Source organism: Panthera tigris, chromosome D1, assembly GCF_018350195.1.
Source record: "Panthera tigris isolate Pti1 chromosome D1, P.tigris_Pti1_mat1.1, whole genome shotgun sequence".
Taxonomy (NCBI): Eukaryota; Metazoa; Chordata; class Mammalia; order Carnivora; family Felidae; genus Panthera; species Panthera tigris.
In genome coordinates, this window is record NC_056669.1 from 15,044,302 (window position 1) to 15,059,305 (window position 15,004).

The following is a 15,004-nucleotide window of genomic DNA, read 5'->3' on the forward strand; positions in this document are numbered from 1 at the left end:
TGGCAGGGCGGGCCGGAGGGACCATCTCGAGAGAGCAAGAGCGGCGGCAGACTTCGCAGTCCGTCAGTCCTTCATTCTGCATTTATTGAGCGCCCACTGCATGCCAGACGTTCTCCCAGGCACTGGGGCTACACAGAGAAATAAAATGCACGTGCACCATACAAACTGATGTGGCATTAATGAATAGGGATTTGGGGGGTACCTCTGGGGGATCTGGGTGACTCGGTGGGAGGAGGTGGTGTTTGATTCGCACTGTAAAGAACGGGTGGGATTTCCACAGGCAGATACTGCGGGAGAAAGAGGAAGGGGGGTAGACGGATATTCTAGGCAGCCAGCTGCATAAACAAGGTCCAAAGGGGAAAGCACAGGGGCACTTTGTCTCCACTGGAGCCTGCAGGCTGTGGTCTTCTCTCACCTGAATCTTGTTGTGCCTTTGATACTCTACCTGCCCTCACCTCCACCCCAGAGGCTGTGAATCCCCAAGATCCTCCTGATTTCTGTGCTGTTAGTCAGACTCAGGGTAAATGGCCGCTGTCAGCTTCCAAGTGTTACCGCTCCAAGGGGTGTCTGTATATTGACTGGTCAGAGCCGAAAACAAAAATCTTCATAGCCCTGATAGCTTCATGGAGAAAAGCTATATGATTACATCAACATATTATTTAACAAGTGTGGAAAGCTGTTGTTAAAATTCAGTAGTTATGATAAAAGCGAAGGTGGAACTTCTTAAACACGATGACAGAAAATCGTAGAAAACATGAGAGGGACGGGCTGAAACCATCCGCGTCAAAGGCAGGTGTAGCAAAGGGAAGGTCCCTATCACTATTCTTCTCCCGCAGAGTTTAGATCAGCCTAGCTAATTGAATAAGATGAGAAAATGAACCAAATTCTGTAAATATTAGAAAGCAGGCAGGGTGGAGCTGTCCCCGGAGACGCCTGATGGTCTGTTTGATCGAGTGTGCCAGGGACCGCTTACACCTGGGATGGACTGCAGAACAGCAGGTACCAGACTTGGAAGTCCAAGTCGAACGTAGAAGGACAGCCTTACTGAGCAACCAAGAGTCAGCTGTGTCCAAGGCGATCTCAGCAGCAGCAAGTACCTGTGATGGGTTTCCAGGGGGAACCGAGACTGGCATTCTTAGCCGAGACACCAAGAGGTGGTTAAACCAGTGCTGGAAAATCCAGGGAGCTGGTTTCCAGGTGAAAAGCCGGGCTCCACCTACTGTCTGAAGCTTCTGCCCCAAGCTTGCGTTGTTTGTAAGAGAACCTGCATCACACCTTAACCCGTAGCCTTCCTTTAGGTCTTAAGGATCCTGAAACGCGACCACAGACATCGGATTTGGTGGAACAGCAGCCATGACTGAGGGAAGGAGCAGCAAGATGCCGCAGCACATTGACTATGGAACGAGACGTATCCTGCAAGGTGGCCAAATCCTCACTGGCACCTGTAAGGCTTTTGACGAGCATATGAACTTGATCCTCTGTGATTGTGATGAATTCAGGAAGATGAAGCCAAGGACTGTGAGGCAGCCAGACCATGAAGAAAAGCGGGTTTGGGGTCCAGTTTTGCTCCAGGGGGAGAACTTGGTTTCCATGGCTGGGGAAAGACCCAAAGATGCTGGCATTGCTCGGGTACCACTTGCTGGACTTGCAGGAGGCCCTGGGGTTGGCAGGGCAGCGGGCAGAAGAGCGCCAGCTGGTGTTCCAATTCCCCGGGGCTCCTGCTGGATTAGCAGGTGCCGTCTGAGGGGTTGGGGGGCCATCCCAACAGGAAATGGCTCCACAGGGACGAGGCGCTGGGGCAGCTCCTACAGTTGCTGCTGCTGCCAGCATTGCTGGAGCCTCAACCCCACGCCCACCAAGATGAGGGACCCCGCCCACTCGTGTGGGCTGAACACCACCCCCTCCGGGTATTGAGGCTCCTCCTCCTGGTGTGACGCCACCTGTGGGCCCACCGGTTGGGTCTCCCCCCCGCTTGAAGGTCGCCAATAGGCATGCCTTGTCCAGGAATGAGACCCCCCTCTACCAGAAATTAGAGGTCCACCCCCCCACCCCCCCCAGGAATGTATCCGCCAAGATCCTGGGATGCCGTTGACCCTTCTTAAGTCACTTTTCCCCCTGCAGTTCGTCTTGTGAAACCGTGTACAGTGTTTTGGGAGCTTTTGTTCCCTCGTTGCTGCATTAATATTGGTTAATAAAATCACAGAGCAATTTAAAAACATATAGGAAAGCAAAGGAATCTGTGTTTGCAGATTATATGATATGAACAGGGAATCCTAACCAACAGGGTCATTAGACGCATGTTTGAAAAGAAAAGTCAATTTAGGGGCATCTGGGTGACTCAGTCGGTTAGGTTGAGTGACTTCAGCTCAAACCATGATCTCCCCGTTTGTGAATTCGAACCCACATCAGACTCACTGCTGTGAGCGCAGAGCCTGCTTCAGATCCTCTGTCCCCCTCTCCCTCCCCCTCCCCCACTTGCGCTCTATCAAAAATAAACAACTATTAAAAAATAAGTAAATAAAAATCAATTAAAAATCAGGAGATCAATGCATGTGTGGGAATTCTGTATATGATAAAGATGACATTCATATCAAAAGGAGATAGATCTATTATTCAATAACTGTTTGGGGGACAATTGGCTATGCATTTAGAAGGAAAGAAAACTAAATCTCTATCTCATGTAAAAATAAACTTCAGATCAAATGGCTTAACATGAAAAATAAAACTACAGAAAAAAATAGAGGGGTATTTAATAATTTTATGTTAGCAAAGGTCTCTCTAACAAAACTCAGTTTTGTTTTATTTTAATGGGCAGGCTTGGCTACTTAAATTTTTTTTTTTTTCGTGTTTATTTTTGAAAGAGAGAGAGAGGGAGACAATGAGAACTAGTAGTGGAGGGGCAGAGGGAGAGGGAGACACAGAACCTGAAGCAGGGGCCAGGCTCTGCACTGTCAGTACAGAGCCCGACGTGGGGCTTGAACTCACGAACCACGAGATCATGGCCCGAGCTGAAGTCCGATGCTTCGCTGAGTGAACCACCCAGGCGACCCTTGACTGCTTAAATTTTTAAATCTTCTACAGAATCAGACTTGTGGTATTCCAAGTGTGGTTCTGCCGCTTAGAAACTGGGAGGCTCCAGGTTAGTTACTTATCCTTTCTAGTCGTCAGTTTTCTCATTTGTAAAATGGGGATAGCAGTAGTACATTCCTTGTGATGTAAGATTTATTTATTTATTTATTTTAAGATATTTTATTTTTAAGGGCGCCTGGGTGGCTCAGTTGGTTAAGCGTTTGACTTCGGCTCAAGTCATGATCTCACGGTGCAGACAGCTCAGAGCCTGGAGCCTGCTTTGGATTCTGTATCTCCCTCTCTCTGCCCCTCCCCACTTGTACTCTGTCTGTCTCTCTCTAAAATGAATAAACATTAATAAGTAATAAAATATTTGATTTTTAAGTATTCTCCATACCTAACATGGGACTTGAACTCACAACCCTGGAATCAAGAGTCACTTGCTCTACTGACTGAGCCAGCCAAGGGCCCCTTATAGTGTGAGATTTAAATGAGATAATTCACATAAAGCACGTAGAATGACATCTGGTATATTGTAAATGCTTAATAAAGCCTAGCTCTTAGTGTTATCACTACACCCTTTACAAAATTAAAAATAACATTTATAAAGTTAAAACATAAGTTACAGACTAGGAAACATTTGTCACATAATAAAGAAACAAAGGCTTAATGTCTATAATATACAAAGAGCTTCTACAAGTCAATAAACCCCCCAGTCAACCTAGTAGAAAAATGAACAAAGAATGTGAATAGATAACTAAGAGAAGAAATTCAAATGGCCGGTGAACACGTGGAAAAAAGTTCAACTTCATTAACAGTGAAAGAATGCAGTCACAGCAATATTTAGATACCATCACCATTTTTTTTTTTTTTGCCTCACATTGGAAATATTTGGTGTTGGTGAAAGTGTTGGTTGGATTAAAATTATTCTATTTTAGAGAGAAATTTGGCAATTTCTATTGAAATGTAAAAAATGTAAACTCTTTGAGCAATGTCACTTCTAGGATCCTATCCAACAAATGTAACTGTATTTCAGCATGTGTCCAATACAAAAACTTTGGAAACAAAAGTAAACGATTATCAGTAGGGGAAGGAGACACTCATTTAATGGACTCCTACTGAACCTTTATAAAGAATGAAGTAACTCATTATGAACTCACCTTGAAAGATGTTAAGTGAAAAAAGCACATTGTAGAATAACATATACATTATGATCTCATTTATGCAAAAATTAAAAAGTATGCACGTGTGCATATATATGTATGCATATACATTTACATCTGCGTAAACATTAAAAAGTCTGGAAGGTAGGAACCCATATGTCAACAGTGGTTTCCTCCGAAGCGTGAAATTCCCTCCTTCATTCAGCTTATTTATTCATTCAGCAAATGTGTATCGAGAACTTACTACATGTTAAGCACTGTCTTAGGCACTGTGGATACAGCAATGCTAAAATGGACAAAATTCCTGTCCTCATGCACTTTACATTCTATACAGGGAGAATGATGGTAAAGAAATAAAATATACAGTATTACAGATGGTGATATATACTATGGGGGAAGGTAAAGCAGAGAAGGGAGAAAGAAGGGACGTTTGCAATTTTAAATATGGTGGATTAAGGGGCTCCTGGGTGGCTCAGTTGGTTAAATGTCTGACTCTTGGTTTCTGCTAGGGTCATGATCTTGCAGTTTCTTGAGGTGGAGCCCCGTGTTGGGCTCTGGGCTTATAGCTTGGAACCTGCTTGAGATTCTCTCTCTCTCTCTCTCTCTCTCTCTCTCTCTCTCTCTCTCCCCCGCTCATGCTTTCTCTCTCTCTCAAAATAAATAAACATTTTTTAAAAATATGGTGGATTCAAAGAGTAGAGGGAACATTTCACATCTTTATATACTTAAAAAATGGTAGGATTAACAAATGTTGTTCCTTCTTATTATGTGGGTGATTAAACAGTATGAAAAGAGAAGAAAAAGTTCTAACAGTGAAATTTCTGACTTGGGGGTATGGCATAAATTTGGGGCCAATTTAGCTTTATTCCTCCCACATCTTTGAGTGCAGAAGATAACATACATGTATGAACTCCTCAATCTCTCTTCCTTATTCACTGGGTATATTACTGGCATATCAATTGGTGTGTCATTTTTGTTATTTCCCCCCAAAGATTTGTTTTCTTAATTATGTTTGCCTAAGGGTATTTTATAAATTGGTTTGCACTTTGAAGAACAAACCTACAGGGAAACCTGATAAAATGCAAATTGTTTATCTGTGCGGGGTAATCCCATTAGTCCCTTAGTGACCCTGATTTTATTAGCTCTCCCCACGAGACAGAAAGGGACTCATGCTAAGGAATAAAAGTTAAGAATTCTGACGGCAAGTGAAGTCAACCAGATTGATTACAAGTTCTTGGACATAGAGACCAAGTCTGCCAATAGTTTTTTGAATATTGTTTTGTATGAGGTCTGTGGAGGATGAGCTTGTGACCCCTTGGAGTCCCATCCCAGTCTGTCCCCCTGACCCCTCGGTGAGACTTTTAAGGAGTGTGAGGAGGAAGGGGGAGCACGGTTGGGTCGTCTGCAGGCAGAATAAAGGAAGTACAGGCGGAGCTGCTGCAGAAGGAGCTGGACTTAAACAAGAGGAATACATTCTGGCTATGTGGTTTGGGATCTACAGAGACAACAATCTGAGCTTTGCATTCCGCGATCGGGGGCACTGGTGCTCGTTTTGGGAGATGGTAGGAGCCAGATCCATCTCTACAACAGAACCAGTCAGGAGCTGCTCCAGGGGACTTAATCTCTTCAACCCGTAAGTTCACTTTTCCGTCCCCCAGTTCCTCAAGGATGTAAAATGGCCCTGAGGTTGAGGACACTTGAGAGAAAAGAAGATTTGCCTTCCACGTAAGCAAAATGAAGCTCTTTGGAATTATATTAGTAGCAACCTTTCTGCCAGACAGAGCTTGTAGAACGGCTCTACGTTGCATCACTTGTTTCTTCTTAAGCAGACTCTTTGAAACAGGCATGACAGATGTTATCCTCACCGATGTTGCAAACGGAGCCCCGTGCTCTGGTTGAAAAGACAAACAACGAAAACCAGGGTTCTTAAGTCCTGGTCAGGCGCTCACTGATTTAATCATAGCACGGGAAAGCCATTTCTTTTGCAGGGGGTGGAGGTGGGGTGGTCTCCTCTCACCTTACATTCACGTTTCTTTTGTTTGTTAAAGCCTTAATGGGTTACTGATGATCAATGTATTATTCACCTGCCATTAATCACACTACTTAAAAAATGATGACGGGTTGTGGGGGGAGCACCTGGGTGGCTCAGTCAGTTGAGCATTGACTTTAGCTCAGGTCATGATCTCACGGTTCATGAATTTGAGCCCCACTGCTCACCGCTGAGCAGTGCGGAGCCTGCTTCTGATCCTCTGTTCCCTTCTCTCTGCCCCTCCCCCTTTTGCTCTCTCTCTCAAAAAAAAAAAAAAAAAAAAAAAAAAAAGTGATGACAGGGTGGCAGGGTGCCTGGCTGGCTCGGTGGGTGTACCATCCGACTCTTGATCTCAGGGTGGGGAGTTCAAGCCCCACGTGGGCGTGGAGCCTATGTTAAAAAATGATGAGGGATAGATTGCCTTAGTTAATTCACCTTACTATAACTACTGCGAATGCCCCTTTCCTGCCCAGGAAGAAAGTCCCCTCATCACCAAATTCAGAGCTCTCTTATGACCCCTAGTGGCCCCTCTATCAACTATCTTGGACTACATCTCCCATCGTGCAACGGGAAACGTGCTGCACTCCTCCGTGACCCGACGGGACCTCTAACCAATCCAGTGTCACAGCCCTTGTTCAGCGACCTATTGGCTCCGTGTAGAGGCGGGACTCTTAGTTGCTAGGTTGGTACTCTTTCCGGAAGTGGTTGTTGGCCGCTGCAGAGCAACACCCCGGCGTCCCTGGAAGCGGGGAGCCGGGGTGGTACTGGGGAAGCTGCGCGGACCCGGGAGCGGTCGTCCAGTGCCTCCCGGGGCGGGGGGCAGGTGAGGACCTCCTCGAGGGAGGGGGCAGGGGAAAGAGGGAAGCCGGAGACTTGGGGCACACTCGTGTGCCCGCGAGCGGGATGAGCACGAGTGTGGGCGGGAACTGGAGGGAGAAGTGAAGAAGGAGCGGCCGGACGAGAGTGCATCCATCCAGAATCTCCCCGAGTGGCGGAAGGGACGCCGGGCTGGGCTGGGGTGCGGGCGAGGGGCGAGCGCGAGTGACAGCGGGCGCCGGGCTACGCCTGTCAGCTGGCCGGGGCGCCCCTTTACTTGTCCTGTCCGTGGTTGGAGTGTGAGGCCCGGCCTCCGAAGCCCGCTCGGATACCTCTCTTCTGGGGAGGCTTCCCCGGTGTCCGAATCCAGGGCTAGCCCGACCTTCTGACGTCTTTGGGTCAGCTGGGGAAGTCAGGAAGTTTTTGGGTTTTGTTTTTTCCTTTCCTTGCATTGATTGAAAAATCTACCTCCTCCACTTGGAACCGCAGCCCTCACTTGGCTTCCACGACTCCTCGCTCCTGGGTCTCCTAGCTGAGCTGTCTGTGCAGGCCTCTCCCCTTTCTACTCACCGTAGCCCGTCTCTGGGTGATTTCGCCCAGACGTTCATTTAACTAGAGTGGGCTCAAGTCCAGACCTCTTTCCTGAGCTCAGGCCTGCCTACTGACCATCTCCACCTGCATGCCTCCCCCACCGTCCTGGCGCCCCTGATGTGTGCCTCCTCCTTGTATTCCTGTGTCAGTGAAGGACTCCCCTGTTCACTCAGCCAGGTCTGCACCTGGAATTCATTCAGCTGCTATAGGCAGCAGACATTTGATGGGCATTTCCTATATTCTAGGGAGCATGCTAGGTGGGGCTATTGGGCAAGGCATGGAAGAGTACAGATAATCAGACCGGCGGAAGTGCCCTGATTTCCCTCCTCCCTGCCCTTCACTTGCTGCAGACTTCAGGTCCTCTAATTCCGCCTCCTAATACCCTGAGCGTCTGGTCCTTCCTTTCCATTCTCACAGCCGCTGGCTTCGTTCATAATTTCTTGCCTGTGCTTTCAGGAAAGCTTCCTAACTGGTCCCTCCGCTTCTCTTCTTGCCCTCCTCAAAGTAGTTCCTATGCAGCGGTCAGAGTATCTTTCTAAACTGCAGATCCGACCATGCCAGTCTCCTTTGTGAAGTCCTGTGATGGCTTCTCACCATGTGCAGGATGCAACCTCAGTCCTTCCCAGCCCTTTAGACTGTGCTGCTTGCCTTCCACGGTAGATCTCTCTCCTGCCGCTCCTCCCTTTGCCCCTTGTGTTCTGGTCACGTCAGAGTGGGTAAGAGCTCACGCTTTGGGGTCCCACAGACGCGGGCGCGTGCATGTTCTGCTGTGCCTTTTACCACCTTTGGAAACTTGCCAAGTGCTTTTTTATTTAACCTTGTGGGGCTTCACTTTCCTTATTTGAAAATGGGGAAAATAATTTCCTTTTTTTATTTTTAAACTTTTTTAAAAAAAAGTTTATTTCGAGAAAGAGAGAGAGGGAGAGAATCTCAAGCAGGCTCTGACCTGCCAGCACGGAGCCCGATGAGGGGCTTGAACTCAGACACCGCGGATCACGACCTGAGCCGAAACGAGTCGGACGCTTAACTGACGGAGCCACCGAGGCGCCCCTGGGAAAACAATTTCTACCTGTTTGAGAGGAGGAGGTGAGATGATGTATGTGCAGTGTTAGTACAGTTCTTGGAACGTAGGAAGTGTTCAGTGAATCTAAGCTTTTGTTGCAAAATGAATTCTCTGCACCCACCATATTCTTTCCTGCCTCTTTGTCTTTGTCCAGGCTGTTTCTTCTGCCTTATATTCCCTTATTCCCTCGTCTTGGTGAGCTCCTGCTTATTCTTTAAGAGCCATCTCATTGGTCCTGGACTCTGTGATGCTTTCCCTGATCTTCCAAAGTAACATTTGCAATCCTTACCTTAGTTTCCCGTTGTATTTCCTGTTACTTCCCTTAATGTGCTTAACACATTATATAATCATGTTCGGCTGCTCAGCTAGGGTCAGCTGGAGTTCAGGGCCTTGTGTAATCACGTCTGTAGCCCCTAATAGCACAGTGCCAGCCCATGGTAGGTGTTCAATAAGTGGTCATTGAATGTCCGAATGGCCTTCACTTATGTTCCCTGGTATTAGATCTGTCCTCTGGAACAATGTAGAATAAGCCTTTCACGTATGTGAATAGTAATAACAACAGCAACTCACATTTATTGAGATTATACTGTGTTTTAAGTATTTTACATATACTGGATAATTTAATTCTCCTGTCAATGGCAGTAGACATCATTCTCTCCATTTTACAGATGAGAAAACTGAGGTGCCTTGCCCAGCTGGTAAGTGGCAGAGCTGGGATTCAAAGCCAGTAATGTTCCCAAACCTATGCTCAGTTCCCACTACCTAATCACTTACAGTGTCTTCCACCTTCTCCCCAGTGCCATCTCCAGGAAATCTTTCCTTTGCTGAACTTTCTTTATAACTGTTGAGGCAGACTGGAAGCAGTAATTATACAGGGAACCCTAATTGTGCAAATGTGCATGTATGTGTGCTCTGCTAGTGTGCAGGTGTTTTTACTCTTCATTGCATCTCTAGTGCCCAAAGAGGCGTCTGGGTGGCTCAGTCGGTTGAGTGCCAGACTTCGGCTCAAGTCGTGATCTTGTGGTTCGTGAGTTCAAGCCCGACATCAGGCTCGCTGCTGTCAGCACAGAGCCCGCCTCAGATCCTCTGTCCGCCTCTCTCTCTGCACCTCCCCCATTCTCTCTCTCTCTCAAAAATAAATGAACATTTGAAAAAAGGTAAACTTAGGTGCTCAATAAATATTTCTCGAATGAATAAATGATCTCCAGTAGCCACTAAATGCATATGATTTCTCTTCCCACCACCTCCTCCTTCCTGTAGTTCCTGCCCTTTTTGTCCTGTCCTTACCCACAGAAGATCTTTATCGGTGGAAGATTTGTGCGAAATTCAAGTGACCCATGATTCTGGGTTTTCCAGATTCTTCCTGACATTTCAATATAGCTAAGTGGGCATCCTGCCACAGAGAGATTTCACCTGCCCCATGCTTTCCGGAGATGGGGTGTATCTAGGGATGTGAAACATCTCTCGAGTGCTCCGAGGTGGTTGCTACAGTGCCTTGTGACAGGTCACAGCCTGTTGGACTGAACATCGGCTGGCCGCTAGGGGTTCTTCCTTCCCCAGGGATTCTTTCCCTTTCTCCTTCCCTCTCCTCCCTAACTTAGAGAATTCAAGATTCCTGTGGCTCATTAAGCCACATCAGCTGCCCTGGTTCCTGGTGCTTTTCTGCTCTGCTTTTTAAGAGTCGGTGGCCCTGCTTATCTCTGTGTGTGTGGAGGAACCATTATGGGCTCCTAGGGTGTTAGGGGTTCTTAGGGTAGGGCACAGATCCCCACTTGGGTTTACGTACCGTAGAGGAGAATGCTTCTTCCATTAGCCTTTCTTCTTAAGGCCTGAAATTGCTGCTTGGAGGTGTCAAGGTGGGAATGAGAGGGGGCATAGCCTCACTCCCTTGGCTCCGTTGGACTGACAGAGGGAGCCGTTTCTTGTGAGTCGTAAGGCGAGATACCTTCCTGGCCCATCTGTCAACTCTCAGGGTACAGAGAGGGCCACAGTAACGATCCCTCATATATCCTTTGCTGTTTATCAGGAAACGGCAATCTTGGAACAGATTCAGAGCCACCAGACCTGGCCATTTCCTGAGCACTCATTACAGGACACATCCCAACTTCCTTTAACAGATTTTTTTTTTCAATGTTTATTTATTTTTTTGAGAGATAGACAGAGCCTGAGCAGGGGAGGGGCAGAGAGAGAGGGAGACAGAATCCGAAGCAGGCTCCGGGCTCTGAGCTGTCAGCACAGAGCCCAACATGGAGCTCGAACTCAGGGACCGCGAGATCATGACCTGAGTGGAAGTCGGCCACCAACCCAACTGAGCCCCCCAGGCACCCTCCCCTGCAACCTCCTTTTTGATGACAGGGTCTTTCTGTTCACTTCCCCTGCTGTAAGAGGGCTGTATTTCGCTTGCTGTTCCAGGTGGAACAGTGACAGCTTCTGAAGAGGTCAGGCTTGTTTCTCTAGACTCCCGTCAGTCACACCAGCGAGGTGATGCCTGCTCAGGTGGGGGACGCACTCCAGCAGCCACTTTACAGGGGGACCTGCCTCTGCGTCACTGGGAGCCTCAGTGCGGGAGGTGCCAGAACGGGAGAGTTGTGACCCGGGAGGGAGGAGCGGGGAACGGCATGAGCTTGTCAGTTGAAGAATTTGAATTTGACGCTGTCCCATCCCCGGGGCTAGAAACCTTGGACTCAAGTTGGACTCTTTTCCCCCCTGCCTCCCATCCCGCTCCTATTAACCCTACCATCACAGCATCTGCCCCTCCTCCATCCTCTCTGCTTCTGCCCTAGTTTAAGCCCTCATCGTCTTTCACCTGGATGGCAGCCGCCTCCGTGGTTTTCCTGACACCAGTCTTACTTCTCCAGTCCTGACATCCATCCCTGCCAGAGCTCACATCCTGAAAAAAGGCCGTAGTGTGCCACTTTCTCTCACCAAAGCCCTCAGTGGCTCCCCTTTGCCGCAGGGGAGAGTGGAGACTCTTGCACGTGGTCTACAAGGCTCTCCGTGACCTAGCTTTCCACGCCAGCCCCTGCCCCGCGTTCTGTATCCAGTACTCCAGAACACCTTGTCTGCACCCAACATCCCCTCTGCCAGCTTCGCTCTCTCCACCAACATGACTCTTGTCTGCCTTTGGTACCCAGCTCCTTACAAAGCCTTCCTTCCCCCTTCAGCGGGAATATATTCCTTCTCTCTTAGTACTTCTGGAGCAGGATGGTTATTTTTCCCCTTCTGCCTTCTGCTGTTGAAGTTGTGTGTGCTACTTCCCCTAGATTGTAAGCTCCTTGAGGGCATCATTGGGTGTAAATAGGGATGTGCGTTGAAGATAGTGTGGCTGCACTGGGATACGTTGCCATCAGGGGGGATGGGGGTGTGCCGCTCTTTTGGTGTCACTAGGGTTTTCTTGCTGGGGGTCCTATACTGTGAGTTGTTTCTCCCCTGGTGGTGGGGGGCGGGATATGAGGTCACACTCTTGAGAGAGAGACCTGGGTTTCCAGCTCTTTTGTGACGCGCTGAGTATTCAGCAAGCATTTGGGAGATGCGTCTCAGGGAACTTTACGAGGCGCAGAGTCTATGAGGCCTGAGTTCTGAGCCATTGGTTCCACCCTCCGCTCTCCCTGGAGTCTGGAAGATATGCTAAGTTGGCTTGCAGGGTCTGGTCTGACCCAGGGGCTCCATGACCGGGCTCCAGTTTTTCTCCTTTTAAGGTGGGTCATTGATTTTCTCTTTGGAAGGGGGTCTCCAGGACGTAGGTGTTCAAGCCCATACCAATCATGGCCGGAAGACCCATCCGCATAGGAGACCAGCTGGTTCTGGAGGAAGATTATGATGAGACCTACATCCCCAGTGAGCAAGGTAAGAGGCCTGGGGTGTACTATAATAGTTCTTTGAGGGCAGGAATGGTCTCTGATTTAATTTTGTTCTTCTGATACAAATCTGGTACATGTACAGGGCTGCTTGGTATATTTGGTTGGATCAGGGGATGGGAAACTAACTCATGGGCTTCCCCTGGCCTGTTGCCTTCTTGTAAATAAGGTTTGATTGGAAAATAGCCATGCTTATTTGCTTATGTATTGTCTGTGGCTGCTTTCGTGGTACAAGGGCAGTGCTGAGTAGTTGTGAGAGAAACCGTGTCACCCACAAAGCCTAAAATATTTACTCTCTGGCCCTTTACAGAGAAAGTTTGCTGGCCTTGGGTTAGATCAATGATTATTTTTAAATGTTTATCTATGTTGAGAGAGAGAAAGAGAGAGCGCGTGTGTGTGCATGCGGGAGGGGCAGAGAGAAGGAGGGTGAGAATTCCAAGCAGGCTCCGCACTGTCAGTGCAGAGCCGGACATGGGGCTTAATCCCACGAACTGTGAGATCGTGACCTGAGCTGAAATCAAGAGACAGATGCTTAACTGACTGAGCCACCCAGGCACCCCGATGATTAACTTTAAATGAAAATATAGCGGCTTCAGGCTGGCTCAGTTGGTGGAGCGTGTGACTCTTGATCTCAGGGTTGTAAGTTCGAGCTCCATGTTAGGTATAGAGATGACTCAGAAATAAAATCTTAAAAAAAGGTCCATCTTTAAAAAATATACACGAAAATATATTAGAAGATACCATGAAATACATTGTGTCCTGAGGCCAGGGGTAACCCAGTTTCTTAAGAAAAAATACCTAAAGCAATGTTTTTTTTTAAACAACAACAATAACTTTATTAACAATAATAACAGAATTTATTGAGTGCTCCTACGTGCCAGTCTCTGCCCTAAGAACTTCACCTGTATTTCCTTTTCAACCCTCACAGCAACTCCATGAGTTAGGTACTATTATGATTCCCATTCTACAGATGAGGAAACTGAGGCACAGAAAGGTTAAATCATTTCCCTCCAGTCACAGGTGTACTGAGTGGCACAGCTGGGACCCACACCTAGGTGTCCTGACAAAAGGGCCTGCACTTTGAAGCTCTGTGCTGTGTTGAGGGGTGAAGATTCCTCTGAAATTGTCATGTGTCAGGGACCTGGGCACATAATTCAGGAGGTTTGCAGGCCTGTTAGAGAGAGGGAAGGAATCTTGCACTCCCAGAGCCCCCGCACTTTGCATGTAGCATAGGATTTTTATTTGTTTGCTGTATGAAAATTCAAAATTTTCACATTAAATGTATCAGTCCGTTCTCACATGACCTCGGAATGTTGTATCATAGTCAGAAAAGCCTTCCTTCGCTACTGCACGGATAGATACTGCTCTCATGTTTTCCCCTGGGTTTGTCCCCACACCATGCGCGGTTCGCCCATCTTTCCCCCACTGAGTAGGTGCCAGCGTGTGTATTTTGCCTACTTATCTTCCATAGGACTGTCCGTTCCCACGCCAGCACCATACTCTTAATTACTGAGGCTCGGTAATAAATTCTCTTTTTCAGGAGGGCTGATATGCCCTCGTGGCTTTCCCCACACCTCCTACCCAAGTTTTCGTGCTTATCTTGTCTTACCTCCCTGGGAACTTGCGAATCACCTTGTCTGGTTCTGGGGAGGGCTCTGTGTGGGAGAACGGTTGGCATTTTGGAGAAAATTGTGTTCAGTTTATGAAAGAACCTAGGGAGGATTGGCATCTTTATGAAGTCCCCCCCGTGCCCAAGAACATGGTATTCCTTCCCATTTGCGTTTTGTTTGTGTTTTTCAGGACTGACTTAAAGTTTTCTTCACGCAGGTTTTTACACATTTCTTGCTCAGTGTATTTCTTAACTATTTATTTTGTTTGCTCTTGTGAATGGGGACCTAATGATCTAAGGATGTTTATAAAAACTCTCTTCTGCTCAGTTCAGGGTTAGACGGTCTAAGCTCAAGCCACCATCTCTCTCCTGAGACTGTCAGTAGCTTCCTATTAGCCTCCCTGTGTACACCCTTGCCCTTCGCAGGGGTGCTCCATCTCGCACCGGAGTGTTCTTCTTACAGCGTAAAGCAGATCACATCAGGACTCCGCTTTTAGTAGTATTCGTTATACTCAGCATAGCACTCTTAATGGGGTGTGCAGGGCTCTGCGTGACTCTGCCCTGTCCCCTGGCCAGGTTCACGTGGTGCCACTCTCCCTTCCTCGCTGCCAGTCCCATGGCGTTTCTGACAGTCCCCAGATGGGCCAAGCTGCTGCTTGCCACAGGCCCTTTGCACCTGCTTTTCTGCCTCAGTGCTCTTTCCTCAGTGCTCTGCATGGCCAGCTCCCTTGTCTCCTACAGGTTTCAGTTGTGTTCCATTCTGAGAGGTTTCCCTTGACCCTTTCTAAACGAGTGCCCCCTTCACCT

General features: G+C 47.8%; 1 protein-coding gene and 2 pseudogenes across 8 annotated transcripts in view; all 3 read left to right on the forward strand.

The window, feature by feature from the left end:
- The first annotated feature begins 936 nt into the window (after positions 1–936).
- LOC102958921 lies at positions 937–1,162 on the forward strand (annotated as a pseudogene).
- A 191-nt stretch (positions 1,163–1,353) lies between these two features.
- LOC102958632 lies at positions 1,354–2,033 on the forward strand (annotated as a pseudogene).
- Positions 2,034–6,977: 4,944 nt separating this feature from the next.
- Positions 6,978–15,004, forward strand: part of CEP164 (centrosomal protein 164) — a 92,184-nt gene continuing 84,157 nt past the window's right edge. For 7 of the 8 annotated variants that reach the window (XR_006208204.1, XR_006208205.1, XM_042958084.1 and 4 more), the window contains exons 1-2: positions 6,978–7,084; positions 12,457–12,577. Coding sequence is in view for 6 of the 8 variants with exons in the window: in XM_042958084.1 (XP_042814018.1) it covers positions 12,496–12,577 (82 nt within the window). In the remaining 2 variants the exon portion in view is untranslated. Of the gene's footprint in view, positions 7,085–8,665; positions 8,755–12,456; positions 12,578–15,004 lie in introns of those variants that run through there. The other variant, XM_042958085.1, reaches the window with a different exon arrangement.